At 41.4% G+C, this 26,202-nt stretch overlaps 1 protein-coding gene across 2 annotated transcripts in view; it reads left to right on the top strand.

The window, feature by feature from the left end:
• The window catches only part of mrpl1 (mitochondrial ribosomal protein L1), a 68,598-nt gene that overhangs the window by 40,780 nt on the left and 1,616 nt on the right, over positions 1–26,202 (top strand). For both annotated transcript variants that reach the window (XM_072253149.1, XM_072253148.1), the window contains exon 8: positions 25,290–25,371. In XM_072253149.1, coding sequence (XP_072109250.1) covers positions 25,290–25,371 — 82 coding nt within the window. The remainder of the gene's footprint in view (positions 1–25,289; positions 25,372–26,202) is intronic.

Genomic DNA, 26,202 nt, shown 5'->3' with positions numbered 1-26,202 from the left:
TTTTCAAAAGCAACTGACCATTTCACTTGAATATTTATAATACTGCCATATTCTTGCCTATGTCATACTTTTTGGAAGATCTAACTTCCTTTCAGGGGATGAAATAATTTTAGAGGAAAAATATGCATTTTACTTTTAGTAAGACAGAAGATGGAGAGGGATGTATCAACCACAGAGAACATCTGATAAATAAAGTTAGGGTGGTAGTGGTTACCAGTACATTAAGCTTCTTCCTCTGTAAATGTGTTGTTCATGACAAGACATTCTCTAAGGAAAGAGATGTGACTGTGGAAGTGAGTCTTGGTCAACTCCTTTGAGCACTAGATGGGAAAGAGAAACCATTGAGAGTGAACAAAGTTAAAGGGCAGATGGAAATCCCATCAGAAAGGGAAACTTCCTGGTTAACATTCCTGGAAGAGAAGTGTTAATAAATTTATCAGTAAATGATGATAAATAAAAGCTGTGGATGCTGGAAATCTGAAATGATCTGAACAGAAATGATCAACATATCAGTTCTACACCCTTTCACCAGAACTGGCAAAGAAAGATATCATTGAAGCAGGAGAGAAGGTGATGTAAGGATGTGTAGAGCAAAAAGAACATCTTTTTGAGGGGGGACTGAAGATAACCTAATAATGCCAGTTACCAGCACATTTAGCTACTGATACGAAATCAACATCCAAAACTATAAAGCTGCCAACCTGAAAAATTACAGGAAGAGAAGAATAAACAACAGGAATTCTGCAGATGCTGGAAATTCAAGCAACACACATAAAAGTTGCTGGTGAACGCAGCAGGCCAGGCGGCATCCATAGGAAGACATGCAGTCGACGTTTCAGGCCGAGACCCTTCGTCAGGACTAACTGAAGGAAGAGTGAGTAAGGGATTTGAAAGTTGGAGGGAGAGGCGCTGCTTCCTGCACGCATGCGGAACTCGTTGACTTTATTAACTTTGCCTCCAACTTTCACCTTGCCCTCAAGTTTACCTGGTCCATTTCCGACACCTTCCTCCCCTTTCTAGATCTTTCTGTCTCTGTCTCTGGAGACAGCTTATCCACTGATGTCTACTATAAGCCTACTGACTCTCACAGCTATCTGGACTATTCCTCTTCTCACCCAGTCTCTTGCAAAAACGCCATCCCCTTCTCGCAATTCCTCCGTCTCCGCCGCATCTGCTCTCAGGATGAGGCTTTTCATTCTAGGACAAGGGAGATGTCTTCCTTTTTTAAAGAAAGGGGCTTCCCTTCCTCCACTATCAACTCTGCTCTTAAACGCATCTCCCCCATTTCACGTACATCTGCTCTCACTCCATCCTCCCGCCACCCCACTAGGAATAGGGTTCCCCTGGTCCTCACCTACCACCCCACCAGCCTCCGGGTTCAACATATTCTCCGTAACTTCTGCCACCTCCAACGGGATCCCACCACTAAACACATCTTTCCCTCCCCCCATCTCTCTGCATTCCGCAGGGATCGCTCCCTACGCAACTCCCTTGTCCATTCGTCCCCCCCATCCCTCCCCACTGATCTCCCTCCTGGCACTTATCCATGTAAGCGGAACAAGTGCTACACATGCCCTTACACTTCCTCCCTTACCACCATTCAGGGCCCCAAACAGTTCTTCCAGGTGAGGCAACACTTCACCTGTGAGTCGACTGGGGTGATATACTGTGTCCAGTGCTCCCGATGTGGCCTTTTATATATTGGCAAGACCCGACGCAGACTGGGAGACCGCTTTGCTGAACATCTACGCTCTGTCCGCCAGAGAAAGCGGGATCTCCCATTGGCCACACATTTTAATTCCACATCCCATTCCCATTCTGACATGTCTATCCACGGCCTCCTCTACTGTAAAGATGAAGCCACACTCAGGTTGGAGGAACAACACCTTATATTCCGTCTGGGTAGCCTCCAACCTGATGGCATGAACATCGACTTTTCTAACTTCCACTAAGGCCCCACCTCCCCCTCGTACCCCATCTGTTACTTATTTTTATGCACACATTCTTTCTCTCACTCTCCTTTTTCTCCCTCTGTCCCTCTGAATATACCCCTTGCCCATCCTCTGGGTCCCCCCCCCCCCCTTGCCTTTCTTCCCGGACCTCCTGTCCCATGATCCTCTCATATTCCTTTTGCCAATCACCTGTCCAGCTCTTGGCTCTATCCCTCCCCCTCCTGTCTTCTCCTATCATTTTGGATCTCCCCCTCCCCCTCCAACTTTCAAATCCCTTACTCACTCTTCCTTCAGTTAGTCCTGACGAAGGGTCTCGGCCTGAAACGTCGACTGTACCTCTTCCTACGGATGCTGCCTGGCCTGCTGCGTTCACCAGCAACTTTTATAGGAAGAGAAGGATAATTGGCTCTTTGGTACCATCTATCTTTCATCGAGATCAGAACTGAGCTCTCAACCAGAGAAAACGCCAAGCTGCACCCAACCTGTTGAGTCCTGTAAAAATTCTTTAGGTTTCAATAAGGTCTTTCATTTAGATAAGCACAAGAGAATTCAGGCTTTTTCTTGGGCAAGATTTAATCAATACGGTTTGTGGATTGGACTCTGCAGTTCATGTTGTGACGTGTTTCTGGCTTCTAGTTGCTCCTTTTTTTTTTGCTATTTTGGGCGATTTTTGAATCGGGGCAGCCTGCAGATAACAAACACAGATGTGAACTGAATGTGCCTGGACTCTTTCGATTTTGTGGTTTGTGTTTTTTGGGGTTTTTTTTGTTGCTGTTTGCTCAATTTTGTGTGTGTGTAGTGGGTTAATGTTTTTCTTTGAAATCGTTCCATGCTTTTCTTTGTTTCATGGCTGTCTGTGGGAAGATGAATCTTAGGGTTGTATACTGCATACATACTTCGATAATAAATATACTTTGAATCCTTGAATCAAAGCCTGCCATCCCTCTTATCAGTCTTGCAAATCTTCAATGCACTTATTCTGTAACAAGCATACCCTTTTCCAGGCTAAGGAGACCCAAAAATGTATGTAATATTGCAGCTGTGGTCTCACCAACATCCCTTCTAACTGCAGAAAGCTATCTATACTAAACTCCTAATGAAGGTCAACATACAATCAACCTTCCAAATTGCTTGCATATTGATTTTTGGTGATTTGTGTACAAGTGTGCTCCAAGTCCCTTTGAATATCAACATTACACTGGAGTCTTATGATTTATGACAAAATCTGCTTTGCTGATTTATGCATCAAAGTGGATCATTTCAAAGTTTTCACATTGTTGTATCTACCATATTCTTGCCCAGCCACTTAGCCTTTCTCCTCTTGAAACCTGCTTAGAACCTTCTCGCTATTCTTGTTCCTACCTTGCTTTGTATCATCAGCAATTGTGAAAATATGAAGTTTGATCCATTCAGCCAAAATTTCAGTAGATAGGTCAAACATGATTTCTCTTTAAATTCAGAGTCACTCTATTCATTGTTGTTCTTTTCTTGGTGTTCTGGTATTGCATCCTTCATTCTAGATTCCAACATTTTCCATGGCACCTGGGTAACAGGTAAGTAGCTCCCCCTCTTTGTCAACTTCCCACTCTCCATCAACCTCCCAATCTCCATCCCCTGCCCCAGTGATAGCCAGGGTTTCATGATATCTGCATTCAATTCCTTTGGAACGTTAGAATGGGATCATCAGAACTGGGAATTAAGGACTTTCTCTCACCAATCTCTTTACAGATTCTATCTTTTTACTCCTACTTCCTTAACTTCCTTACCCTGCTACATCCTTGGTTTTCTGGAATGTCAGACAGGTTGTATGTATTGTCCCTGAAGGCAGACACAAAACAGTTAACTTCTCTTCCATTTCCTCTGCTCCCTAATACTGTCACTAAGGGACTTGTAAGCTCTTGATAGTCTATTACTTTTTACGTACCTTGCAAACTCTTGCAACCTGCTTTTGTGTTCATTGTCATTGTATTCTTGTATTCTGTCTTGCCTTTCATTCTCAATTTGATAACTCCTTTGCGTTTTAAAATGTTTCCAGTCCCAAATACGGTAAAACTGCATCCTACTTCCCCTTCCGCTCCCCCTCCCCGCAAACCCCACCTTCCACCACTCTCCCATATCTTCACATTTTCCCATGCTCAGATTAATAAACCTCCATATCCTGATACCCAGTCGGAGCAAGGCGCCTCACCTATATAGCTTGTGGTTTGAGTCATTCTAGCTTGATGTGAAAAGAATTGAATTAATACCAGATGCAACTGATACAAATTGGTTACTGTCAGCATTACTTTTGTAATTTTTTTCAGATCTATGCATCTCCAGATTCCTTTAACATGTTGGTCCAATTTTGAAATGTTAGGTAGATTAAGGTATAATATAGTGTCTAAATTTGATTGTGAAATTGTAATTTTCAGATGAAATGTGGCATATTTCATATGATGAGTGCTTACCCTCAAATATCTCTTTTTGAAACTAAATTGGTGAATTTGGTTGTTTTGATTAACAGTACTGTTATCAAGAACTGTAGTATTGTGGAACAAAATGATACATCAAATTTTTTACTTAATGAAAATCAAGAAAATTACAGATGCTAGATATCTAAAATAAAAACAGCAAACACTCAGCATCCACAGAAAGAAGAACAGTTAACATTTAAGGTTCGTGACTCATTGTCAGATTCATTCCCATTCCACAGATGTTGCCTGATGTACTGAGTGTTTCCAGGATTTTCTGTTCAAATGTACTGGTTTGCTTATGAAACCTTTAACAATTGAATTTTTACATGTGCATATGAGGTACAGATTAAATTTGAAGATAATGCAACTATTTTAAGTGGACTTCTCTTCAAGTTTGATTTTAAAAATGATCCAATTTCCTTTCATTTAGGTAAAATAAGTTGTAACATGAAGATAGATTATCAATTGATGTGCGTAGTACTATATTTGTCACTGTGGAGCGGAGAGAGAGTTTGTAAATCTGGCATGGAGTAAAGGATATTGGGAATGGTGAGGGTGGAGTGCTACGGAAGGGGTGTGGGACAGGTGGCAGTGATAGAGTTCCAGAGTGGCGGGTGGCATGAGTGCAGACACACCCAGCCCTGAGACACCAGGCAAGGTCATTTGATTCCAAACGATTGGTATATTGATGATTATAGAATGCCTCTAGTGCTTCCTGTTCCATTCCCTCTCATTTCCCCTTTCCACAACCATGATTCCCTTTTCCCTACCCCCTTCTCACTCTCAGTCCACAATAGGGACCCATATTAGAATTATGTTTATCATCACTTACACATGTCATGAAATTTGTTTTATCTTTTTTGGCAGCAGTATAGTAAATTATATAAAATTACTACAGTACTATGCTGAGGTCTTGGGCACACCAGTTTAATGTATGTGCTTAAGACCTTTGCACAGTATTGTATATTTTAAAAAGTTTGCGTAGGCCCTTCCTTGATTACTCTAAATTCTTGAGAACAGAATCTTCTCATAATCTGCGGAATTCCTTTAGGAGGGTGAACCCACAGAATGCGTCTGGCCCAGTCGGTGTACCTGCCCAAGTACTGAAGTCCTGTATGCTAATCAGCTGGCGGGTGTGTTCATTGATGTCTTTAACATCTTCGTTGACTGCAGCTCAGCATTCATCCCCTCAAAACTAATCCATAATCTCCCAGACCTAAGTCTCGATACTTCCTTGTGCAACTGGGTCCTCTATTTCCTCACTTGTGCACCCCAGTCATTTCCGATTAGAGCTCACTTTGAAATTTGAGCAGGAGAAACTAAATTCCATTGTGTCGGTATTTCAGTGGAATAAAGGAAATTACAATGGCATGAGAGGGGAATGGGCCAAAGTTGACTAGAAAGGGACACTAGCAGGAAGGACAGCAGAGCAGCAATGGCTGGAATTTCTGTGAATAATGAGGGAAGTGCAAGATGGGTATATTCCAAATAAGAAGAAATTTTCGAATGGAAGTAGGATGCTACAGTGACTGACATGTGAAGTCAGAGCCAAAGTAAAAACAAAAGAGAGGGCATACAAGGACACCAAAGCTAGTGGGAAGATAGAGGATTGGGAAGTTTTTTTTAAAAACTTGCAGAAGGAAACTAAGAAGGTCATTAGGAAGGAAAAGATGAGTTATGAAAGGAAGTTGGTGGCTAATATCAAAGAACATACTAAAAGCTTTTTTAAGTATATAAAGGATAAAAGAGAGTTGAGGATATATATAGGACCAATAGAAAATGAAGCTGGAGAGATTGTAATGAGAGATGCAGAGATGGCAGAGGAACTGAATGCATATTTTGCATCAGTGTTCATAGTGGAAGACACCTGCAGTACACTGGACTTCCAAGAGTGTCAGGGAAGTGAAGTATGTGCAGTGAAATTACGACTTGAGAAGGTGCTCAGGAAGCTTAATGGTCTGAGGGTAGATAAATTTCCTGGACCTGATGGAATGCTCCCTTGGGTTCTGAAGGAAGTAGCTGGAGAGATTGTGGAAACATTAACAATGATCTTTCAAGAATTGATAGATTCTGGCATTGTACTGAATGACTGGAAAATTACAAATGTTACTCTGCTATTTAAGAAGGGTGGGAGGCAGACCTGTTAGCCTGACATCAGTGGTTGGGAAGTTGATTCGGTAGTGAAGAAGGCGAATGCAGTGTTGGCATTCATTTCTAGAACTATAGAATACAAGAGCAGGGATGTGATGTTGAGGCTCTATAAGGCACTCACTCATGAGATCACACGGAGTATTGTGTACAGTTTTGGGCTCCTTGTTTTAGAAAGGATATACTGATATTGGAGAGGACTCAGAGAAGATTCATGAGAATAATTCCAGGAATGAAAGGGTTACAGGTTTTCCCCACCATCCGAAGGTAGAGCGTTCCTATGAAACGGTTCGTTAGCTGGAATGTCATAAAGCGAAGAAGCAATTACCATTTATTTATATGGGAAAATTTTGTGAGCGTTCGCAGACCCAAAAATAACCTACCAAATCATGCCAAATAACACATAAAACCGAAAATAACAGGAACATATAGTAAAAGCAGGAATGATATGTAAATACACAGCCTATATAAAGTAGAAATACTTTTCCACAATCATTGCCTGCACTGTTGTCCGTAGCGAAAATCTCATGCAAGCGCCGTCAGGAAAAACACGTGCAAGCGCTCTCCAGTAACCTTTAAGCTATGAAGCTGCCAAATCAGACCAAATAACGCATAAAAATACACAGCCTATATAAAGTAGAAATAATGTACGTACAGTGTAGTATCACTTACGGGAATCAGGAAGACAGCGCCGAGCACACTGATGATGGTGTGTTAGACTGAGTCGTCACGGGTTGGGGGTGGTGCGGTGGCCCCCACCCTCCGGGCAGCAAACCGATACTCATCCGCGAAGCATGCAGTGGTCCAGCGGTGGCCGGGACGCACCCAGTACATCTTTAAGAAAAAAGCCGAAATAAACATGCTAATTAATTAGGTGCCGCCTGGCACGTAATTGTCAGCCCAGATCAGAGTCAGTTGCCGATTGCATCGCCTCTGATCTGGGCTGACAATTACGTGCTGGGTGGCACCTAATTAAATAGCATATTTATTTTGGCTTTTTTCTTAAAGGTGTGCTGTGCCCCTCCCGGCTACTGCTGCATTCTCCGCGAATTGGTATCTGTGGCCTGGGGTTGGGGTGGTGGGACACTGGGGTGTCATCTCATCGTCGTCTGTTTCCATTAGGGCAGGCAGCTCATCTTCTCCTATGACTGCCTGCCTCGATGTCGAAGGTCAAGGTTCGTCGTCTGCTGTGGCTGATGGGGAAGGCTTGCTTGACTGCTGAGCCTCGCGCATTTGTCTATCTTACAGTTCTTTGTAGGCACTCAAACCATCCTGCAAATATCCCATAAACCAACATACCCTTTCAAAATTAAAGTCGTACTTTATCAATGCAGCGGAAATCTCACGCAGTTGCTTCACTTTCAGTTCGCTACTGCATTCGGTTTCGATTGTTATCCTTTCCTCTTCCAATTGCATCACCTCTTCATCTATCAGTTCTTGGTCATGGGATGCCAGAACCTCTTCAACATCATCTTCGTCAACTTCCGCAAGCCAAACTCACTTTGTCCTTACTTCGTTCACCACAATTGAAATGCTTAATTATGTCTAGTTTTACGCTAAGTGTAACACCCTTACGAGCTCTTTTAGTCTTTTTCGATACCTTAGAACTTATCTTGAAAACGGCTGCTCACAGGCATGTGTTAAAGCAATGCCGGTGAGAATGCCGGTCCGAATCCGGGGGAGAGTGGCTGCTCGGGGCGTGCGCTGCTTTTTATCATAACAGTGAAAACACCTTCTGTTAGTGGATACAGGTAACTAATGTAGGTCTCTCGTAACAGTGAGGTTTCGAAAAGTGAACGTTCGAAAAGTGGGGGGCACCTGTACTGTATGAGGAATGTCTGGCAGCCCTTGGGCTGTATTCCCTGGAGTTTAGGAGAATGAGGGAAGATCTCATAGAAACATTCTGAATGTTAAAAGGCATGAACAGATTAGATATGGCAAAGTTATTTCCTATGATAGGGGAGTCTAGGACAAGTGGACACAACTTCAGGATTGAAGAACGTCCACTTAGAACTGAGATGCGGAGAAATTACTTTCGTCAGAGGGTGGTAAATCTCTGGAATTCGTTGCCACGAGCAGCTGTGGAGCCCAAGTCATTGGGTGCATTTAAGGTAGAGATAGATAGGTTCTTGATTGGCCAGGACATCAAAGGGTATGAGGAGAAGGCAGAGCAGTGGGGATGACTGGAAGAATTGGATCAGCCCATGATTGAATGGCGAAGCAGACCCGATGGGCTGAATGGCCTACTTCTGCTGTCATATCTTATGGTCTTATAGTATCTCTGCAAGAACCATTGGCACAGGTGTAGCACAAGGCAGTATGCTCAGCCTCCTGGTCTACTCACTCTATGCCTGTCATTGTGTGGCTAAGTACAGCTCCAGTGCTATATCTAAGTTTGCTAAACTGTAAATGCCTGAATCAAAGGTGGTGCCAAATCAGCATATTGAGGGAGATTGAAAATCTGGTTGAATGAAGTCACAACAACCTTTCACTTAGTGTCAGCAAATTCAAAGAGCTGATTATTGACTGCAGGAGGATGAAACTGGAAGTCCATTAGCCAGTACTCAATAGGGGATTGGAGGTGGAGAGGGTCAATAACTTTGAATTCCTTGGTGTTATCATTTCGGAGTATCTGCACTCGATCAGCACACATGTTCCATTACAATGAAGGCACGGTATCGCCTCTACTTTCTTAGAAGTGTGTGCAGATTTGACATGTTATCCAAAACTTTGACAAACTTCTACAGATGGACAGTGGAGAATATCTTGACTGGTTGCATCACAGCATGGTATGGAAAAGCCTACAAAAAGCAGTGGATACAGCTCAGTCCATCACAGTAAAAGTTGTCCCCACCATTGAACGCATCTACATGGAGCGCTGCTACAAGAAAGCAGCATCCATCATCACGGACTCCCACCATGCAGGCCGTGCTCTGTGGCATGTTTTGTAAACTTCGGTAAGATGGTGGCACACCCAGTCATAGCAGTTTATATGGGCCAACCACAGTTGACAAGGGAGGTCACTCTGCTTGGCATGAGAGACTTGTGGCTGTGAAACTATTTCAGGTTCTGAGGACTTCTCCGTGGTGGTTGTAAGAATTGACTCTGAGACGGCAGGAAGTGGTTCTGACTATTCTGGACAGCTTTTTTCTTTCTCTCCTTTTCTCGGCTTTTCTCTCTGGATCTACTTTGATCCTTGCTTCTCTTTCATACCTTTCCCTTTCTCATTCATGTCCTTTCTCTCCATCTCTTTTCAGTTTGACTTTTTCTCACCTTTTTGAAAAACTAGGTCTTGTTATCCTCTTTTATTTCCATAGTACTTAACTCCTCCTCTTTCTTTTCCTTTTTATTCTTTCTTGTTGATGCATCTTGAACTTTGGAAGATGCATTTAGTTCAGTGAAGTATTCTCCTATTAATCTTTCTATTGCTCCTTTGATGATCTGATCTCTGCTCTTGGTTTCCTCCACAACATTTGACAAATCCTCTTTTTTCGTATCTCCATTCACCCTTTTCTTTTTGGCCTTCTATTCATCCAGCTGGGCTTCGGTCTTAGCATCTACTTTTACAAGCAGCATGCAACTTTCCTGAAGCTCCTTGAACTCTCTTCCAGCTTAAAACATTTTGCAAGTTAGAACCTAATTAACATATCAGAAACTTTTTCAGATATGTTGCCTACAAAAACTGTTGTAGTCAGACTGCGGCTTTCGTCACTTTCATGATTCCTTTGAACAGCATGGTCCTTTCTTGATCCAATATGCTTTCTGACCAGAGGTGGAAAGGTTGACACCAACACCTTTTTGCCCTCTGTTGGGCAACTGTTCATGGTGTACAGCATGGAGGCAGTTGTGGTATCATCTAGTAACTTTCTTAATTCACTTTCAGTTGACTCCATTACAGGGGATGTGGTATGCAAACGGTTGATGGATCTCCAATCAAGTTGTAGTTGTCTTAGCCACTCACATCTGCACAATGCTGGCCCTCCTGTTTTTACGAGATACAAGTCCAATGTGATTTGTTGGTTGTTATATTTCACTGTTATGAATGTCATCCCCACAGGAATGATCTTTTCTCCAGTATAAGTTGGATATCTGGAGGCTTCAGTTCAGTATCTTTGAAATATCATTCAAATTAATTGTGTGAAATAATTGAAACAGCTGAACCAGTGTCCAATTCCATTTTAATTAATTTGCCATTCACATCTGGTGTAAGCCATATTGTTTGAGTGTTGTTAGTTTGCATATTGTAAATCTTAAGGCTACTTATTCCTGTGTCACTCTTACCATCATTAGATTTTTCATTGATGGTGTGGAGTTTTGTGCTCTTTTTGAAACTGCAACTTAACTTTCTATCTTCCGATAAGATGGTGGCACATTTGGATGCAGGGGCCTATTGGGGGCCAACGAAAGCTGTTCTTTTTTCTTCGTTATATATGTTTTTTACGACCGCAAGACAATGCTGGACTCCCAAGAACTTTGGGTACTGCAGACCTCCAAATAGTAGCCAAGATGTGGGGTTGAGATTGCAAAGGGAACTGGAAAAGGCATGTAATAAGGGTAATGTCACAATTATAATTTGGGACCTCAATTGCAAGGGGATTGGGAAAATCATGTTGGTGTTGGATCGCAAGAGAGGAAATTTGTTGAATGCTTATGAGATAGCTTCAGGGAAAGGCTATCTTAGATTAGGTCTTGTGTAATAACCCAGATCTTATTAGGGAGCTTAATGTAAAGGAACACTAAGGAGGCAGTGATCATAGTATAATTGAATTCATACTGCAGTTTGAGAGGGAGAAGCATAAGTCACATGTATCAGTATTGCAATGGAATAAAGAGAATTACAGAGGCATGAGAGAGGAGCTTACCCAGGTGGAATGGAGGAGGATATTGACGGGCCTGACATCAGAGCAGAGATGGCTGAAGTTTCTGGGAATAGTTCACAAGGTGCAGGATGGGTATGTCCCACAGAAGTTGTTCTCAAATAGCAGGGGTAGGCAACTGTGGCTGACAAGGTAAGTCAAGGACTGCGTAAAAGCCAAGAAAAGAGCATATAAGGTAGCAAAAGTGAGTGGGAAGTTGAATGATTGGGACGCTTTTAAAATCTAACAAAACGCAACTAAAAGGCTATAAGAAGGGAAAAGATTAAATATGAGGGCAAACTAGCCAACAGTATAAAATAGAATACTAGAACATTTTTCAGTTATATAAAGGGTAAAAGGAATGTCAGAGTTGATATTGGACTACTGGAAAATTATGCTGGTGAGGTAGTAATGGGGGACAAAGAAATGACAGATGAACTTTATGGGTACTTTGCATCAGTCTCACTATGGAAGACACTAGCAGTGTGTAAAATGTCTGTGAGTGTCAGGGAGCAAGAGTGAGTGCCATTGCTATTACAAAGGAAAAAGTGCTAGGCAGTCTGAAAGGTCTTGAGGGGGATAAGTCAACTGGATCAGATGGACAACATCCCAGAGTCCTGAGAGAGGTTGCTGAAGAGATAACGGATACTTTGGTCATGATCTTTCAAGAATCATTTGATCCTGGCATGGTCCCGGAGGACTGGAAGATTGCAAATGTCACTCCAGTCTTTAAGAAGGTAGGAACGCAAAAGAAAGGAGATTATATGCCAGTTAGCCTCAACTGGAAAAGTATTGGAGTGTATTATTAGGGATGAAGTTTCAGGGTACTTGGAGACTAATGATAAAATAAGTCAAAATCAGCACGGTTTCTGTGAAGGAAAATCTTGCCTGGGAAATCTGTTCGAGTTCTTCAAGGAAGTAACAAGCAGGATGGACAAAGGAGAGGTAGTGGATGTCATTTACTTGGATTTTCAGAAGGCATTTGATAAGGTGCCATACATGAGACTGCTTAGCAAGATAAAATCCAATGTCGTTACAGGAAAGATACTGGCATGGATAGAGGAATGGCTGACGGGCAGGAGGCAGTGAGTGGGAATAAAGGGCGTCTTTTCTGGTTGGCTGCCAGTGACTAGTGGTGTTCCTCAGGTGTCAGTATTGGGTCCGCTACTTTTCACATTGTTTGTCAATGATTTGGATAATGGAATTGATGGCTTTGTGGCAAAGTTTTTGAATGATATGATGGTAGGGTGTACTGAAGAAGCAATGCGATTGCAGCAGGACTTAGACAAATTGGAAGAATGGTCAAAAATTTGGCAGATGGAACACAGTGTTGGGAAATGTATGATAATGCATTTTGGTAAAAGGAACAATATTGTGGACTATTGTCTAAATGGAGCGAAGGTTCTAACATCAGCGAGGGACTTAAGAGGGACTTAGGAGTCCTCATGCAAGACACTTCAGCTGGATTGGTTGAAGCAGCCAAATTTCAAAGCAAACTGTATGCCTTTAAATACAATGTACTCAACAAAATTGGCACTCATTTTTTGTTGGCTATTTCATTTGCTTTAAGATATTGCTCATTATCTCAGTAAACATGAGCCAGTTACCCATTGAGCAATCAAACCTGTCTTTTCTGATGGAAACCGTCATTTTTGCTCTTTATTTTATTTATTATTATCATCGTCACCCAGTACTCACTGTTTATAAACTCATGAATTCTTCCATTTTCTGCCTTTAAACTCAAACATCTCGCTGTACTTGAGCAGGTAGATAGTTGTCTGGAATTCATTTTAAAAATACCTCAATGCCACTGTTATGCCTTATGAACACCAAAACATTAAATTAATTGCAAGAAAAAAGATGGGAGCCCAAGGGAATGGGTCTTAGTTTGTTTTTACTTTAAGCGAGGGGCATGCATAATGAATTATTTAAACAACAAAGAATACTTAATTAAACAATATATTTACAGTATTACTCAAATATTACTGCTATAGTAAATATAGAACACTATCTTCTGCTGCCATCAGGAAGGAGGTCCAGGAGCCTTAGGACCCATGCCACCAGATTCAAGGACAGTCATTACCCTTAAATCATCAGGCTCCTGAACCAGCAAGGATAACTTCACTTGCCTCAACACTGAACTGAATCCACAACCTATGGGCTCTCTTTCAAGAACTTTCCAGCTCATATTCTCAGTATTATTTATTTATTTTTACTGTTGTTGTCATTTTTTTCTCTATTTGCACAGTTTTTTCCCACACATGAATTATTGTTAGTATTTGAGTGTAATTTTTTCATTGATTCCATTGTATTTCTGCTTTGAATGCCTGCAAGAAAATGAATTTCAGACTAATATATGATGAAATATATATAGTTTGATAATAAATCTACTTTGATATTGTAATATCCAAATTTTTGACATTTCATGGTCATCTCCAGGACACTGCGGCTGTGAAGATTGCCCTGGCTGCTGTGCGCTATGCCTGCTAATATGATGAACTGATAATCGAGGCTTTGGGCCTACTCTGGGCTGCTCCGGGAAGCAGATCTGTGGACTCGATTTTAGTTCAGAATCCTGTTGTTTGCTTCAATTGTTTGCATGATTTTATTACCTTTTTTTCTCTCTCTAGCACATCGAGGGTTGGTCTTTTATTTTTATTTTTTTTAAATGGGTTCTTTCGAGTTTCTTGCTTTGTGGCTACCTGTGAGCAAGCAAATCTCAAGGTTGTATAACTTATATATTCTTTGATAATAAATGAATCTTGCATCTTGATGTAATTACAGGGTTTGATAGTAGGCTTCAGAGTCACTGGGTTATACAGAACGGAAACAAGTCTCATGGTGCATTGAAGCAAGGGTCATTTTGCTCTAAACTTTTCTTAACCATGTACCTGTTCAAGTATGTTTTTAAATGTTAAGATAACTGCTTCAAGCACTTCGGTAGTTCATTTCATATATGGACCACCCTCTGGGTGGAAAATCTTGCCCCTCAGGTCTCCCTTAAAACTTTCCCTCCTTGACGATGTCTTGGATGCTATGGAGGCTAGTCCCCAGGATAGAGCTGACTAAACTTACAAGTTTCTGCAACTTACTTCGATCTTGTGCAATTGCCTTTCCCTCCCCCCTCCCCCCCACCCCCACACAATACCAGACAGTGATGCAGCCAGTCAGAATAATCTCCATGGTACATTTGTAGAAGTACCTGATCCCTTGAGTCCTGGTAACATTGCCATGAATCTTTACTACTTTTGTCTGATAATCTTAATATTTGAAACTTGTGGATGACCAAGACAATACTTATGTGGAAATTAAACTAAACTCGTGTTTTGACTTGTGTTTCCTTAAGCAGTAACGGTTGCAATTGTAGTGTTCAAATGGCAGGAAGTTGTGTGTTTGGTTATTGTCATTGGAGAGTGTGTTCGTTACAGCTGTGTATCAATTGGTTTGTAATCTTTCACTGACCTGGCCTGTTTAAATGTAAGTCACCAAAGCTTAACAAAATGGGAAGTCTAATTCAAGACAAGTTTGGCTGCTAGCTGTGCTGTATGGGGAACTTCCAGAGAGAGTGTGTAACAGAACATAGCAGATAATATGGAACATGTATTTTGGAATAACTATAGGGGAGGGGGTGAAAGAAGGGGACAGTTATATGCTTATTGCGACTGCACTCCATTCCCAGCACTAAAAATAAAGTTGAAGTACTGCTGCAGCTTTTGCATTCTCATTATGCGCTCGTAAACGGCAATAAAGATCAGTGTACTCTTAACATGGAGGTGGCTTGGTGTCGTGGGCGTTCTGAAATGATTTAAATAATGAATTAGTAATGTAACTGGATGTTGCTTGTGAACCTTCTGTGCTTGTAAAAAAAACATTATTTTTTGTAACCTTAACTGGTAGATTGTGGAATAATGATTTCTGAATACATTTCCTGAAGGTTTCAGATTCAACTTATTTCATTATTTAATCATAAAATCTGAACCTGTTTGGAAAATTTGTGATGATTTACATCTAATCTTAACTCGCTTTTCCCCCAGAACAGCAGACTCATTAGAGGAAGTGTCCAGTGCAAGCGTGGTTAACAATATTTTAAGCCACATCAAAAACTGTCAGAAATCTGTTTAAGATTAAAATCGGTTACTGTGTAATTTATTTATGAAACAGAAGGTAACTTCCATTATTTCCAGCATCTTTTCATCATATAGTGATAAGATAAATGTTATAGTTATTTGTGCATTAACACTGAAGTTGTTAGAACTGATGGAATGATCTATATCGTTCTATGTATTTAAATGAGATACAGCCACTCTTATTGGAACTGAATAATACTAAAATGTACATTGGGATCGTTGTGATTTAAGTATTTTGATTTTTATTTCCAAGTTTGTCTTTATGAAGTTAAATGTTGGTATCCATTAGCTTTAACTTTAAACATTAAATATTAATGGAGCTACTTTGGTGACTCATACTTTATAAAAGGATGGTCTTCAGATTTGATTTGACTTTCTGGTTACAGTTCACTGCCTACCTTGAAACCAACTGTCACAGAGGTTTTGTTTTTTTTTCTCCCTCATACTCCACGTAATTTGCCAGCAGTTATCAGTACAGGGGCACACCAGTGTTGATGATATTGGGCAATTTGAACATCAACAAAACATTACAGCTCTGTACAGGCCCTTTTCGGCCCACAATCTTGTGCTAACCTTTTAACCCATGCCTCCTGCATAGCTCTACATTTTTCTGTCATCAAAGTGGTCAGTTCAGAGTTTCTTCAATGCCTGCAACCAATCAAGCTGAAAGATTCGTATCATCTGAAAATCAAGCTGTAAAAAGTTTAGTATTTAATTTTAAATTTACAAGACAAAAACGCCCTTGGTGCAAATATGTTTATGGTGCAAGCTGAAATAGGACAAACTCTTGGAGAAAAATGTTGTTAAAAGCTTTGAAATTTTGAATTGATTATCAGAAGAAATCAAATCCTACATAAATGAAACTTAATTTTAAGTCCAAGGAGATTATTAAACATTAAAATTCAACTGCCATTAACATGAGAAAGTCTGCAGTTGCTGGAAATACAAATGCTGGAAGTACTGAGCAGATCAGGCAGCATCTACGGAAATGAATAAAGAGTCGGCAGCTGTTTTGGGCCAAGATCATTCATCATTTAAAATACCATATTCATCAACATACAGTACATCTCAGAAATATCCGAAAAGAAAGGTGACTTGTGCATCTTTGCAAAGAGGAGAACTGACAGGATATAAAAAGATAAAAATAGCCCAAAATGTTGACAGTCTATTCACTTCCATAGACGCTGCCTGACCTGCAGAGTTCCTCAAGCAATTATGGTCACAACTCCTTCACTACAGAGTAACATTTTTGTGCTTTTTTCCAATGGAGAGAATGCTTTATAAATCTTATCAGTTCACTGATCTCTACAACACACATCAAAGTTGCTGGTGAATGCAGCAGGCCAGGCAGCATCTCTAGGAAGAGGTGCAGTCGACGCTTCAGGCCGAGACCCTTCGTCAGGACTAACTGAAGGAAGAGTGAGTAAGGGATTTGAGAGGGGGAGGGGGAGATCCAAAATGATAGGAGAAGACAGGAGGGGGAGGGATGGAGCCAAGAGCTGGACAGGTGATAGGCAAAAGGGATACGAGAAGATCATGGGACAGGAGGTCCGGGAAGAAAGACAAGGAGCGGAGGGGGACCCAGAGGATGAGCAAGGGGTATATTCAGAGGGACAGAGGGAGAAAAAGGAGAGTGAGAGAAAGAATGTGTGTACAAAAATAAGTTACAGATGGGGTACGAGGGGGAGGTGGGGCATTAGTGGAAGTTAGAGAAGTCAATATTCATGCCATCAGGGTGGAGGCTACCCAGACGGAATATAAGGTGTTGTTCCTCCAACCTGAGTGTGGCTTCATCTTTACAGTAGAGGAGGCCGTGGATAGACACGTCAGAATGGGAATGGGATGTGGAATTAAAATGTGTGGCCACTGGGAGATCCTGCTTTCTCTGGCGGACAGAGCGGAGATGTTCAGCAAAACGGTCTCCCAGTCTGCGTCGGGTCTCGCCAATACATAAAAGGCCACATTGGGAGCACCGGACGCAGTATATCACCCCAGCCGACTCACAGGTGAAGTGTTGCCTCACCTGGAAGGACTGTTTGGGGCCCTGAATGGTGGTAAGGGAGGAAGTGTAAGGGCATGTGTAGCACTTGTTCCGCTTACACGGATAAGTGCCAGGAGGAGATCAGTGGGGAGGGATGGGGGGGACCAATGGACAAGGGAGTTGCGTAGGAAGCGATGCCTGTGGAATGCAGAGAGAGTGGGGGAGGGAAAGATGTGCTTAGTGGTGGGATCCCGTTGGAGGTGGCGGAAGTTACGGAGAATAATATGTTGGACCCGGAGGCTGGCGGGGTGGTAGGTGAGGACCAGGGGAACCCTATTCCTAGTGGGGTGGCGGGAGGATGGAGTGAGAGCAGATGTACATGAAATGGGGGAGATGCGTTTAAGAGCAGAGTTGATAGTGGAGGAAGGGAAGCCCCTTTCTTTAAAAAAGAAAGACATCTCCCTCGTCCTAGAATGAAAAGCCTCATCCTGAGAGCTAGGATGAGGGAGATGTCTTCCTTTTTTAAAGAAAGGGGCTTCCCTTCCTCCACTATCAACTCTGCTCTTAAACGCATCTCCCCCATTTCACGTACATCTGCTCTCACTCCATCCTCCCGCCACCCTACTAGGAATAGGGTTCCCCTGGTCCTCACCTACCACCCCGCCAGCCTCCGGGTCCAACATATTATTCTCCGTAACTTCCGCCACCTCCAACGGGATCCCACCACTAAGCACATCTTTCCCTCCCCCCCCCACCCCCCGCATTCCGCAGGGATCGCTCCCTACGCAACTCCCTTGTCCATTTGTCTCCCCCATCCCTCCCCACTGATCTCCCTCCTGGCACTTATCCGTGTAAGCGGAACAAGTGCTACACATGCCCTTACACTTCCTCCCTTACCACCATTCAGGGCCCCAAACAGTCCTTCCAGGTGAGGCGACACTTCACCTGTGAGTCAGCTGGGGTGATATACTTCTTCCGGTGCTCCCGATGTGGCCTTTTATATATTGGTGAGACCCGACGCAGACTGGGAGACCGCTTTGCTGAACATCTACGCTCTGTCTGCCAGAGAAAGCAGGATCTCCCAGTGGCCACTCATTTTAATTCCACATCCCATTCCCATTCTGACGTGTCTATCCACGGCCTCCTCTACTGTAAAGATGAAGCCACACTCAGGTTGGAGGAACAACACCTTATATTCCGTCTGGGTAGCCTCCAACCTGATGGCATGAACATCGACTTCTCTAACTTCCGCTAATGCCCCACCTCCCCCTCGTACCCCATCTGTTACTTATTTTTATACACACATTCTTTCTCTCACTCTCCTTTTTCTCCCTCTGTCCCTCTGAATATACCCCTTGCCCATCCTCTGGGTTCCCCCCCCTTGCCTTTCTTCCCGGACCTCCTGTCCCATGATCCTCTCGTATCCCTTTTGCCTATCACCTGTCCAGCTCTTGGCTCCATCCCTCCCCCTCCTGTCTTCTCCTATCATTTTGGATCTCCCCCTCCCCCTCCAACTTTCAAATCCCTTACTCACTCTTCCTTCAGTTAGTCCTGACGAAGGGTCTCGGCCTGAAACGTTGACTGCACCTCTTCCTAGAGATGCTGCCTGGTCTGCTGCGTTCACCAGCAACTTTTATGTGTGTTGCTTGAATTTCTAGCATCTGCAGAATTCCTGTTGTTTGCACTGATCTCTACAGTTTACAGTAACGCAGGTTACAATAGTGCACCTTGCACAGGGGCAGGAAATCACCGCCTACTACTGTTTGCTTTCAGTCCTTATCTACACTCTAGGAGTTGTTGTATTACCACTTATAGTGGTGAAAATTGATAGACTTTTATTCCCTTTGCAAATTCTGATTCATTTTATCTTTATTGAGTCTATATTTGATTTACTTTGATCCTTGTTGATTAAAAGATAAAGGAACCAGCAAATAATGGAAACTGACGTAAACATAACTTAATTCACATTTGTAAAAAGCAAACCAGATTAATATTTTGGGTCTTAAGATTTGGATGGAGGATTAATGATAATTTTTCTCTTGATTGTTCCTAATTGATTTGCAATATTTTTTATTATTTTCTACTATTCCTTGGATTAGAATGCATTTTATAAATAAGATCAAGGAAGAAACATTAGCAAGATTCATGCATTTTCACCTTAATGAATTTTAGTCAATTTCATGGTAAAATAAGTTATTTAAGTGAATTTATTTTTGTGACTGTAATAGTCGCAAATAACTATAAACAGGTTTCAAAATATCTCTGCTGATATTATAGAAGTTTTGTATTTATGATTTTTCTTATTCAATGCCATCACAATCAAGATGATAAATAAGTTTAATAACATGACTTCTAACTCGTGTGTAGCTTTGGCTTCTGTTCCATTGAAGTTTTATTAAACGAGCCAAGTATTGTGATGTTTACCCCTGTTGGTACTGGAAACAATTGTAATAGTGTGCATTAGGATTTAGACCTCAAATATACACTTTCAGTGAAAATGTTCCTGTTCAGATTTCATCTTCAGCATTGCCATGGATGAGGGAAATGTATAGAGAATTTATGGAGAAATATATTTATTCTTGTTCCTCCTTCTGTATTAGTAAGTAGCAGATTGTTCCTGGCACTATTACATGTTGAAAAAGTTGTTATTCATAGCTATTTTGTATCAGTGAGAACAACTGTTAGGTAGCACCCCATTATAGTTTATATTCAGAATATTGAACCTCGTGTGCATTTCAAATCAATGTTGCATGTTTATGCTGATTTATGCTGATTTTCAAGTTCTTTGTTCTAGTTTGTTTTCCCTTCATAGTAGCAATTCTTTTCAGACTTATGAAGGTGGCCATAATTCTAGGATTTGCTCTATCCACTGTTAATATTTATTGAATTTTTTTCCAACTTCTCAAGTACAGTTTGAAATTGTGATCTTGTTTTTCTAGTGAGAGGTATCATCACTGAGTACTTCCTTGTTTTTACTTTATATCCTCACTATTGCATTTGCAATGTGCCAATGATGAGAAATCCAGATTTCACTTGTGACTTCCTCTAACCTTAACATGTTCAAACTAATTATACCCCCACGATTGCCTTGGCTGACTCACTTTAAACATGGGAACAAACTCGAGTTTGCTCACCTTAATCATTCAATATATCATTTCATGAGCAGTAAATTTTAATTGATTAAAGCTTAAAAGCAATAGATGTGCTGTATCTGTGCATTTTTATGCATATATCTTGTAGCAGTAAATTTCTTGTGTATAAAGTGAACAAAAATACTATAACATTAAATATGGTGTAAAACAGTGGGCCTAATCTTTAAAAAAATGTTTAAACTGCTTTAAAAAAAATTACTCCTAAAATGGATGAATGAATCAAGAGTATTGTGCAAGATTGGGTATTGATCTAGGAATGAATTGTAGTTTGTGTATTTATTCATCAGAAATAGTATTTGTGTATCTTAAGGGACATCTACTGCAAAATTATACTGCCATAGTTAAACCTCTACTTTTAACAATGGCGGTTTTGGTGCTGTCTTACTGAAATTGATTGTTGATCATTGTAAGCTTGGACAGCACTTGATCAGAACTTGAGATACAAAAGTAGAAAAGTGTTGTGTTTCCTGGATGTGACATCCTCATTTTGATAGTAGCATAAATTTGAAATGATTTGTGTTGTAATTGGATTTTTCTTTAATATAAAAGTTAAGACTCCCTAGTTAACATAGACATAAAACAGTACCACACATGTACAGGTCTGATGACTCACAATCTTTGTACTTGCCTAAATGGCTCTGAAGTGTGGTAACAAACAAGAGAAAATCTGCAGATGCTGGAAATCCAAGCAACACACACATTGCTGGAGGAACTCAGCAGGCCAGGCAGCATCTAATAAAAGAGTACAGTCGACATTTTGAGCTGAAATTCTTTGGCAGGACTCAGTCCTGCTGAAATGTTACCATATCTGTTTCCTTGGCTTTCCCTGGCAGTATGAACCAGGTATCTACCATTCTTTGTGAAAAAGGGGGGAAAAAAAGACTTGTCAAATAAATCTTCTTTAAACTTCGCACCTTCTCACTTTAAAAATGTGCCCTCTATTATTTGTCATGTTCGCCCAGGGGTAAAGGCTCTACCTAGCATGTCTACCTCTTTAATAATCTTAGCTGATATACTTAGATCAGCTTGTCCCATAGTCACCAATGCTCTAGATTAGTGGTCGCCAACCCGTCGATTGCGATCGACCAGTTGATCTTTGAGACTTTCCCAGTAGATCCCCGAAAAAAATCAAAAATAAATACACAAGTACTGTTGTAAAGTGAGCATTATAAAAATAATTAATACTAATTAGGATAACAGTAATATAGCAATACTTTTGCTTCTGAAAGCTGTTTGAAAAGGGAGATTGTTTCCGGTTTGCGGGGTTTTAGTTCCATTCTTTCTGTCCAGTGCTCATGTGTGTAGCTCCCCCGCCATGCATCGCGGTTTCAGTGTAGCTTGTGCTGCATCAAAGTGACCAATTAGATTAAATAAGAGTACAGACTGTTGCAAACATCAATATACAGCACTCGCTGGTGATATCCTTGTAGCATGGCGGGGGCTCCACGAAGGAAGGCAAAAACGTAAAAATTCCATCCAGAATGGAAGAGGAATTTCTTTTTACCTTGGTGAAAGGCAAGTGTGTATGTATGTTGTGCCACCAAACACGAGCACTGATTAAAAGAGGGAATCTGGAGCGGCACCACAACACCAACCACCAGAAGCTTAAAGACACCCCCCCCCCCCCCCCCCAAAGAGCGCAATTCATTCCAGGAAAGTTGAGAAGCTGAAATCGGGGTTGAAAGCCCAGCAATCATTTTTCACAAAACATGCTGCTCAAAATAAGGCTGCTGTTGAAGCATCATTTCATGTAAGCCACCCAATGTTCCCCAAACTCTGGACCATGGACCGATACATTGCCGCGAAGAATGCAGTGGTGCAGCGGTAGTCGGAATGCACCCAGCACATCAGATGATCTGGGCTGACATTACCGTGCTGGGTGATACCTAATTAATTAGCTTGTTTATTTCGGCTTTTTTCTTAAAGGTGAGCTGGGTGCGTTCCGACTACCACTGCACCACTGCATTCTTCGCGGCCTGGTATTGGTCCGCGGCCTGGAGGTTGGGGACCACTGGGCTAAACACAAGAAGCCTTTTACAAATGACAATTAATTCAAGGAAGCAATGACCATTACTGCAGAGACTGTTCTTAATAACTTTGAAAACAAAAACGACATCACAACCGCAATACATAATATACCGCTTGGCTCTGCAACAGTGACAAGGAGGGTATTGTCACTGTCAGAGGGTGTGGATATTTTTCACTACAGTTCGATGAATCCCTAGATGTAATGCAAACAGCTCAGCATGTTATATTTGTCAGAATGGCTTTCCAGGATTTTACAACAAAGGAGGACTTCCTCACTCTTTTGCAATTAAAGGAGAGAACGAGAGGTGAGGATATTTACAATGAGTTTAAAAATATGTCTGTGAAAATGACATCCCCATTCATAAACTGGTGGCAATTACTACTGATGGGGCCCCAGCAATGCACAGTGTGCGCATTGGTTTTATAGCACTAAAAGTCAGTGACTACTTCGGGTCAACTTATCTATGTGAAATTGCATTTTCACAGATGAAAATTATTAAATCTAAGTACAGGAGCTGTCTTACTGACAGACACCTTACAGACTGTCTCAGACTGGCTGTCTGTAGTTATGAGCCAAATTTCAGGGAACTAGCAGAAAGTATTCAGCCCCAGTCATCACACTGAGTGCAACAATCAATTTTTATTTATTTATTTTTCGTGTTGAAATAAAATTAAATAATGAAACTTAGAATTAAAGGTGTGAAATATTGTAATATTCTGAAAGAAAGACAGCTATGGCCTGTTTCATATGCTACTTACAGTGTTTTCTATTTTGAATTAATTTGAAAGTTTGACAAAAGTATTTTGTGTAATTCAAATACAATTAGCCCAAATAAAAGGCCTCAAATTGGAAGTACAGTCTGAGCTGTGTTTCCTCTAAATGATTTAGTAGGTAGATCTTGCCTCTCACTAAGGTCGAGGTAGGGGATCTTGGGCTTGAAAAGGTTGGTGACCACTACTCTAGAGAAAGCAATCAAAATGTATACATTCTCTCCTTGCAGCTTGCATTCAACAATTCAGACAGCACCTTGGTGAACCTCTTCTGCACCCTCTTCTAAGGCTCCGTGTTCTTCCTGTAATGCGTAACTGTAATTGTACATGATGCTACAAATGTGGCCTAAACAAAGCTTAAGATAGTTACACTATGACTTTCTGACTTTTGTATTCAACACCCTGACTAATGAAGAAAAGCATGCAACATACCTCCTTTATCACCCTTTTACTTGCTGCTTTCAGGGAACTATGGACCAGCTCTCCAAAATCCACTTTTTACTGTACACTCTTCACTGTGACACCCCAGTGCGTAAAATCTCATTTATTTGACAAATTTCCTCACTATCCACAACTCTGCCAATTCCTGCAAACTTACTAATCAGACCATCTGCATTATTGTATATACCACAAGCAGTCCAGCACCGATGGTTTCCAGATCACTGATCACAGACATCCAGTCAGAATAACACATCTCCTCTGCTAATTTATGGCCAAGACACTATGTGTTGTAACCTTCTGTATCAGCTCACTTTGAGGGACCTTGTTGAAACTTTAGTAAAGTCAATGCATACAACATCCATTGCCTCATCCCTGTCAATCAAATTTGTCACCTCCTCAAAAAATTAAGTGTGGGTGACTGCAGTTGCAAGGCGTCAGGAGGAATTCAACAGGTCAGGCAGCATCTGTGCGGAGTGGAATAGACAGTTGACTTCTCGGGTTGAGACACTTCATCAATCTGGGTGAAGGGTGTTCATCCGAAATGTCAACTGCCCATTTCCCTCTATAGATCGTGCCTGATGTGTTGAGTCCCTCAGCAGCTTTTGGTGTAAGACATCACCCATCCTGCCCTGCACAAAGCCATGCTGATTACCCCTAAAGTTAGGAGCACGGAAAATCTCAGTGTTCCCCCGCCCCCCCCCCCCCCTCGGAACTCTGAGTTAGCTACAATGACAGGAGGATTGGTTGAGAGTTGACTTCGTTTGGAATTCTTCTTAAGCCCATCACCCGTACTGGGGCATAGGCCACCAACAGCAGCTCAGCAGAGTCCTCTGTCCTGGGCTGAAGGTTGATTGGGCCTGTGGCTTCTGCTCTCACCACACAACTTCACATGCATCTTCTAAGCAAAGATCCTTCCTTGCCCAGGGAGCTTCTGTTGGCACTTCAGTAGTGCTGGGATTTTATGGCATGGGGTTGCTGACCCCATGCCCACCCCTCCTGCATTGTTGGAATTGAGGGCAAAATTGATAAGCTTTCACTTTGATTGCCATGCAGTCGTCCTTGCTGAATTTAAGCATGTGAGGACTGAACATAGACAGAGTTCAAGTGCGTGCCACCAAGTGGTAGAATTGCTGCACTTCATCAGGGAGAAGTAGCTTGCATTTAAACAACGGCTGTGGAGAGATACTGTCGAAAAATAACTGGTAGCTGGTAAATGAACGGAGGGTGGACTGGAAAATCTTAAGTGAGCAACAGTCAACAAGTTCAACAGTTGTGGGATGTGAAGCTACACATTCATTAAGTCCTATATGACTCAGATTTTATTTGTGTTGACGGTATTCTTGGCTGTATACTGTACTTAGCTGTTCAATTGCTTTTCAGCTGGATATGCCAAAAGAACACATTATAGCGAATGTTGCTACAATCATCAAGGATGTGTGTACCCAGAGACCAGTGAGTTTTGGTGAGTGATAATTCAAGACATGCTAGTGATATTAAACCTGATTCTGAAATCTTTTGGAAAAATGCACCAGATATCATCCATGTGATATTCAGTGTATACTAAATCTATATAAATAGTGAAGATGTGATGCAATTTGTGGGAGTACTATGGAAACACAATGCTTTTTGTTGTTCTTGAGGTTGTAGTTGCAGTTTACCTGGAGCTTGCATGGTGATTAAGTGAGTTCAGTGAATCTCTTCAGCCATTGACTATGAGGTTTGCAAAAGAAATTAGTATGGAATTGCTAGTCTTCCTGAGATTCTCACAAGGATGAAAGGAAGTTCAGGTGGATAGTTTACTCTGATTGAACTAAATAAAAAGATCTTTTGTGCACATAATGAATAACTTAATAAAGGTCTTTTGTGCACTTAATGCATTGCGTGTGTGTGTGTGTGTGTGTGTGTGTGTGTGTGTGTGTGAGAGAGAGAGATGGAAGAAAACAGTTGAGCCCTCATTTCTAACATCCTCTAATGAGAGCATAAATTCAGAATGGCTTGTGCTCCATCTGGATAGTTTAAAAACAATAAAGTCAAAGCTCTTTGATTAACAGCAGAGAAGGTTCTGAGTTCTTTATCCTTACTAAGTTAGCTATAATTAGAAGAATGATTTTAAAAAATTGCTGGAGAAAGGATGGTAAAATTCACAACTTTTACTCCAATTTCTCAATCCAATTGAGAATTTGTGGCTGGATGTTAAATGGGCTGTTCACTCATGATCCCCATGCAATCTTTGACAGTGTTTGAGCAGTTTTACAAAGAAGGATGGGGAAAAATTGCTGTCTACAGATGTGCA

Source organism: Mobula birostris, chromosome 3, assembly GCF_030028105.1.
Source record: "Mobula birostris isolate sMobBir1 chromosome 3, sMobBir1.hap1, whole genome shotgun sequence".
NCBI classification, from domain to species: Eukaryota; Metazoa; Chordata; class Chondrichthyes; order Myliobatiformes; family Myliobatidae; genus Mobula; species Mobula birostris.
Note: the sequence above shows the minus strand (reverse complement) of the source record. Positions and strands in the feature narration are given on the sequence as shown.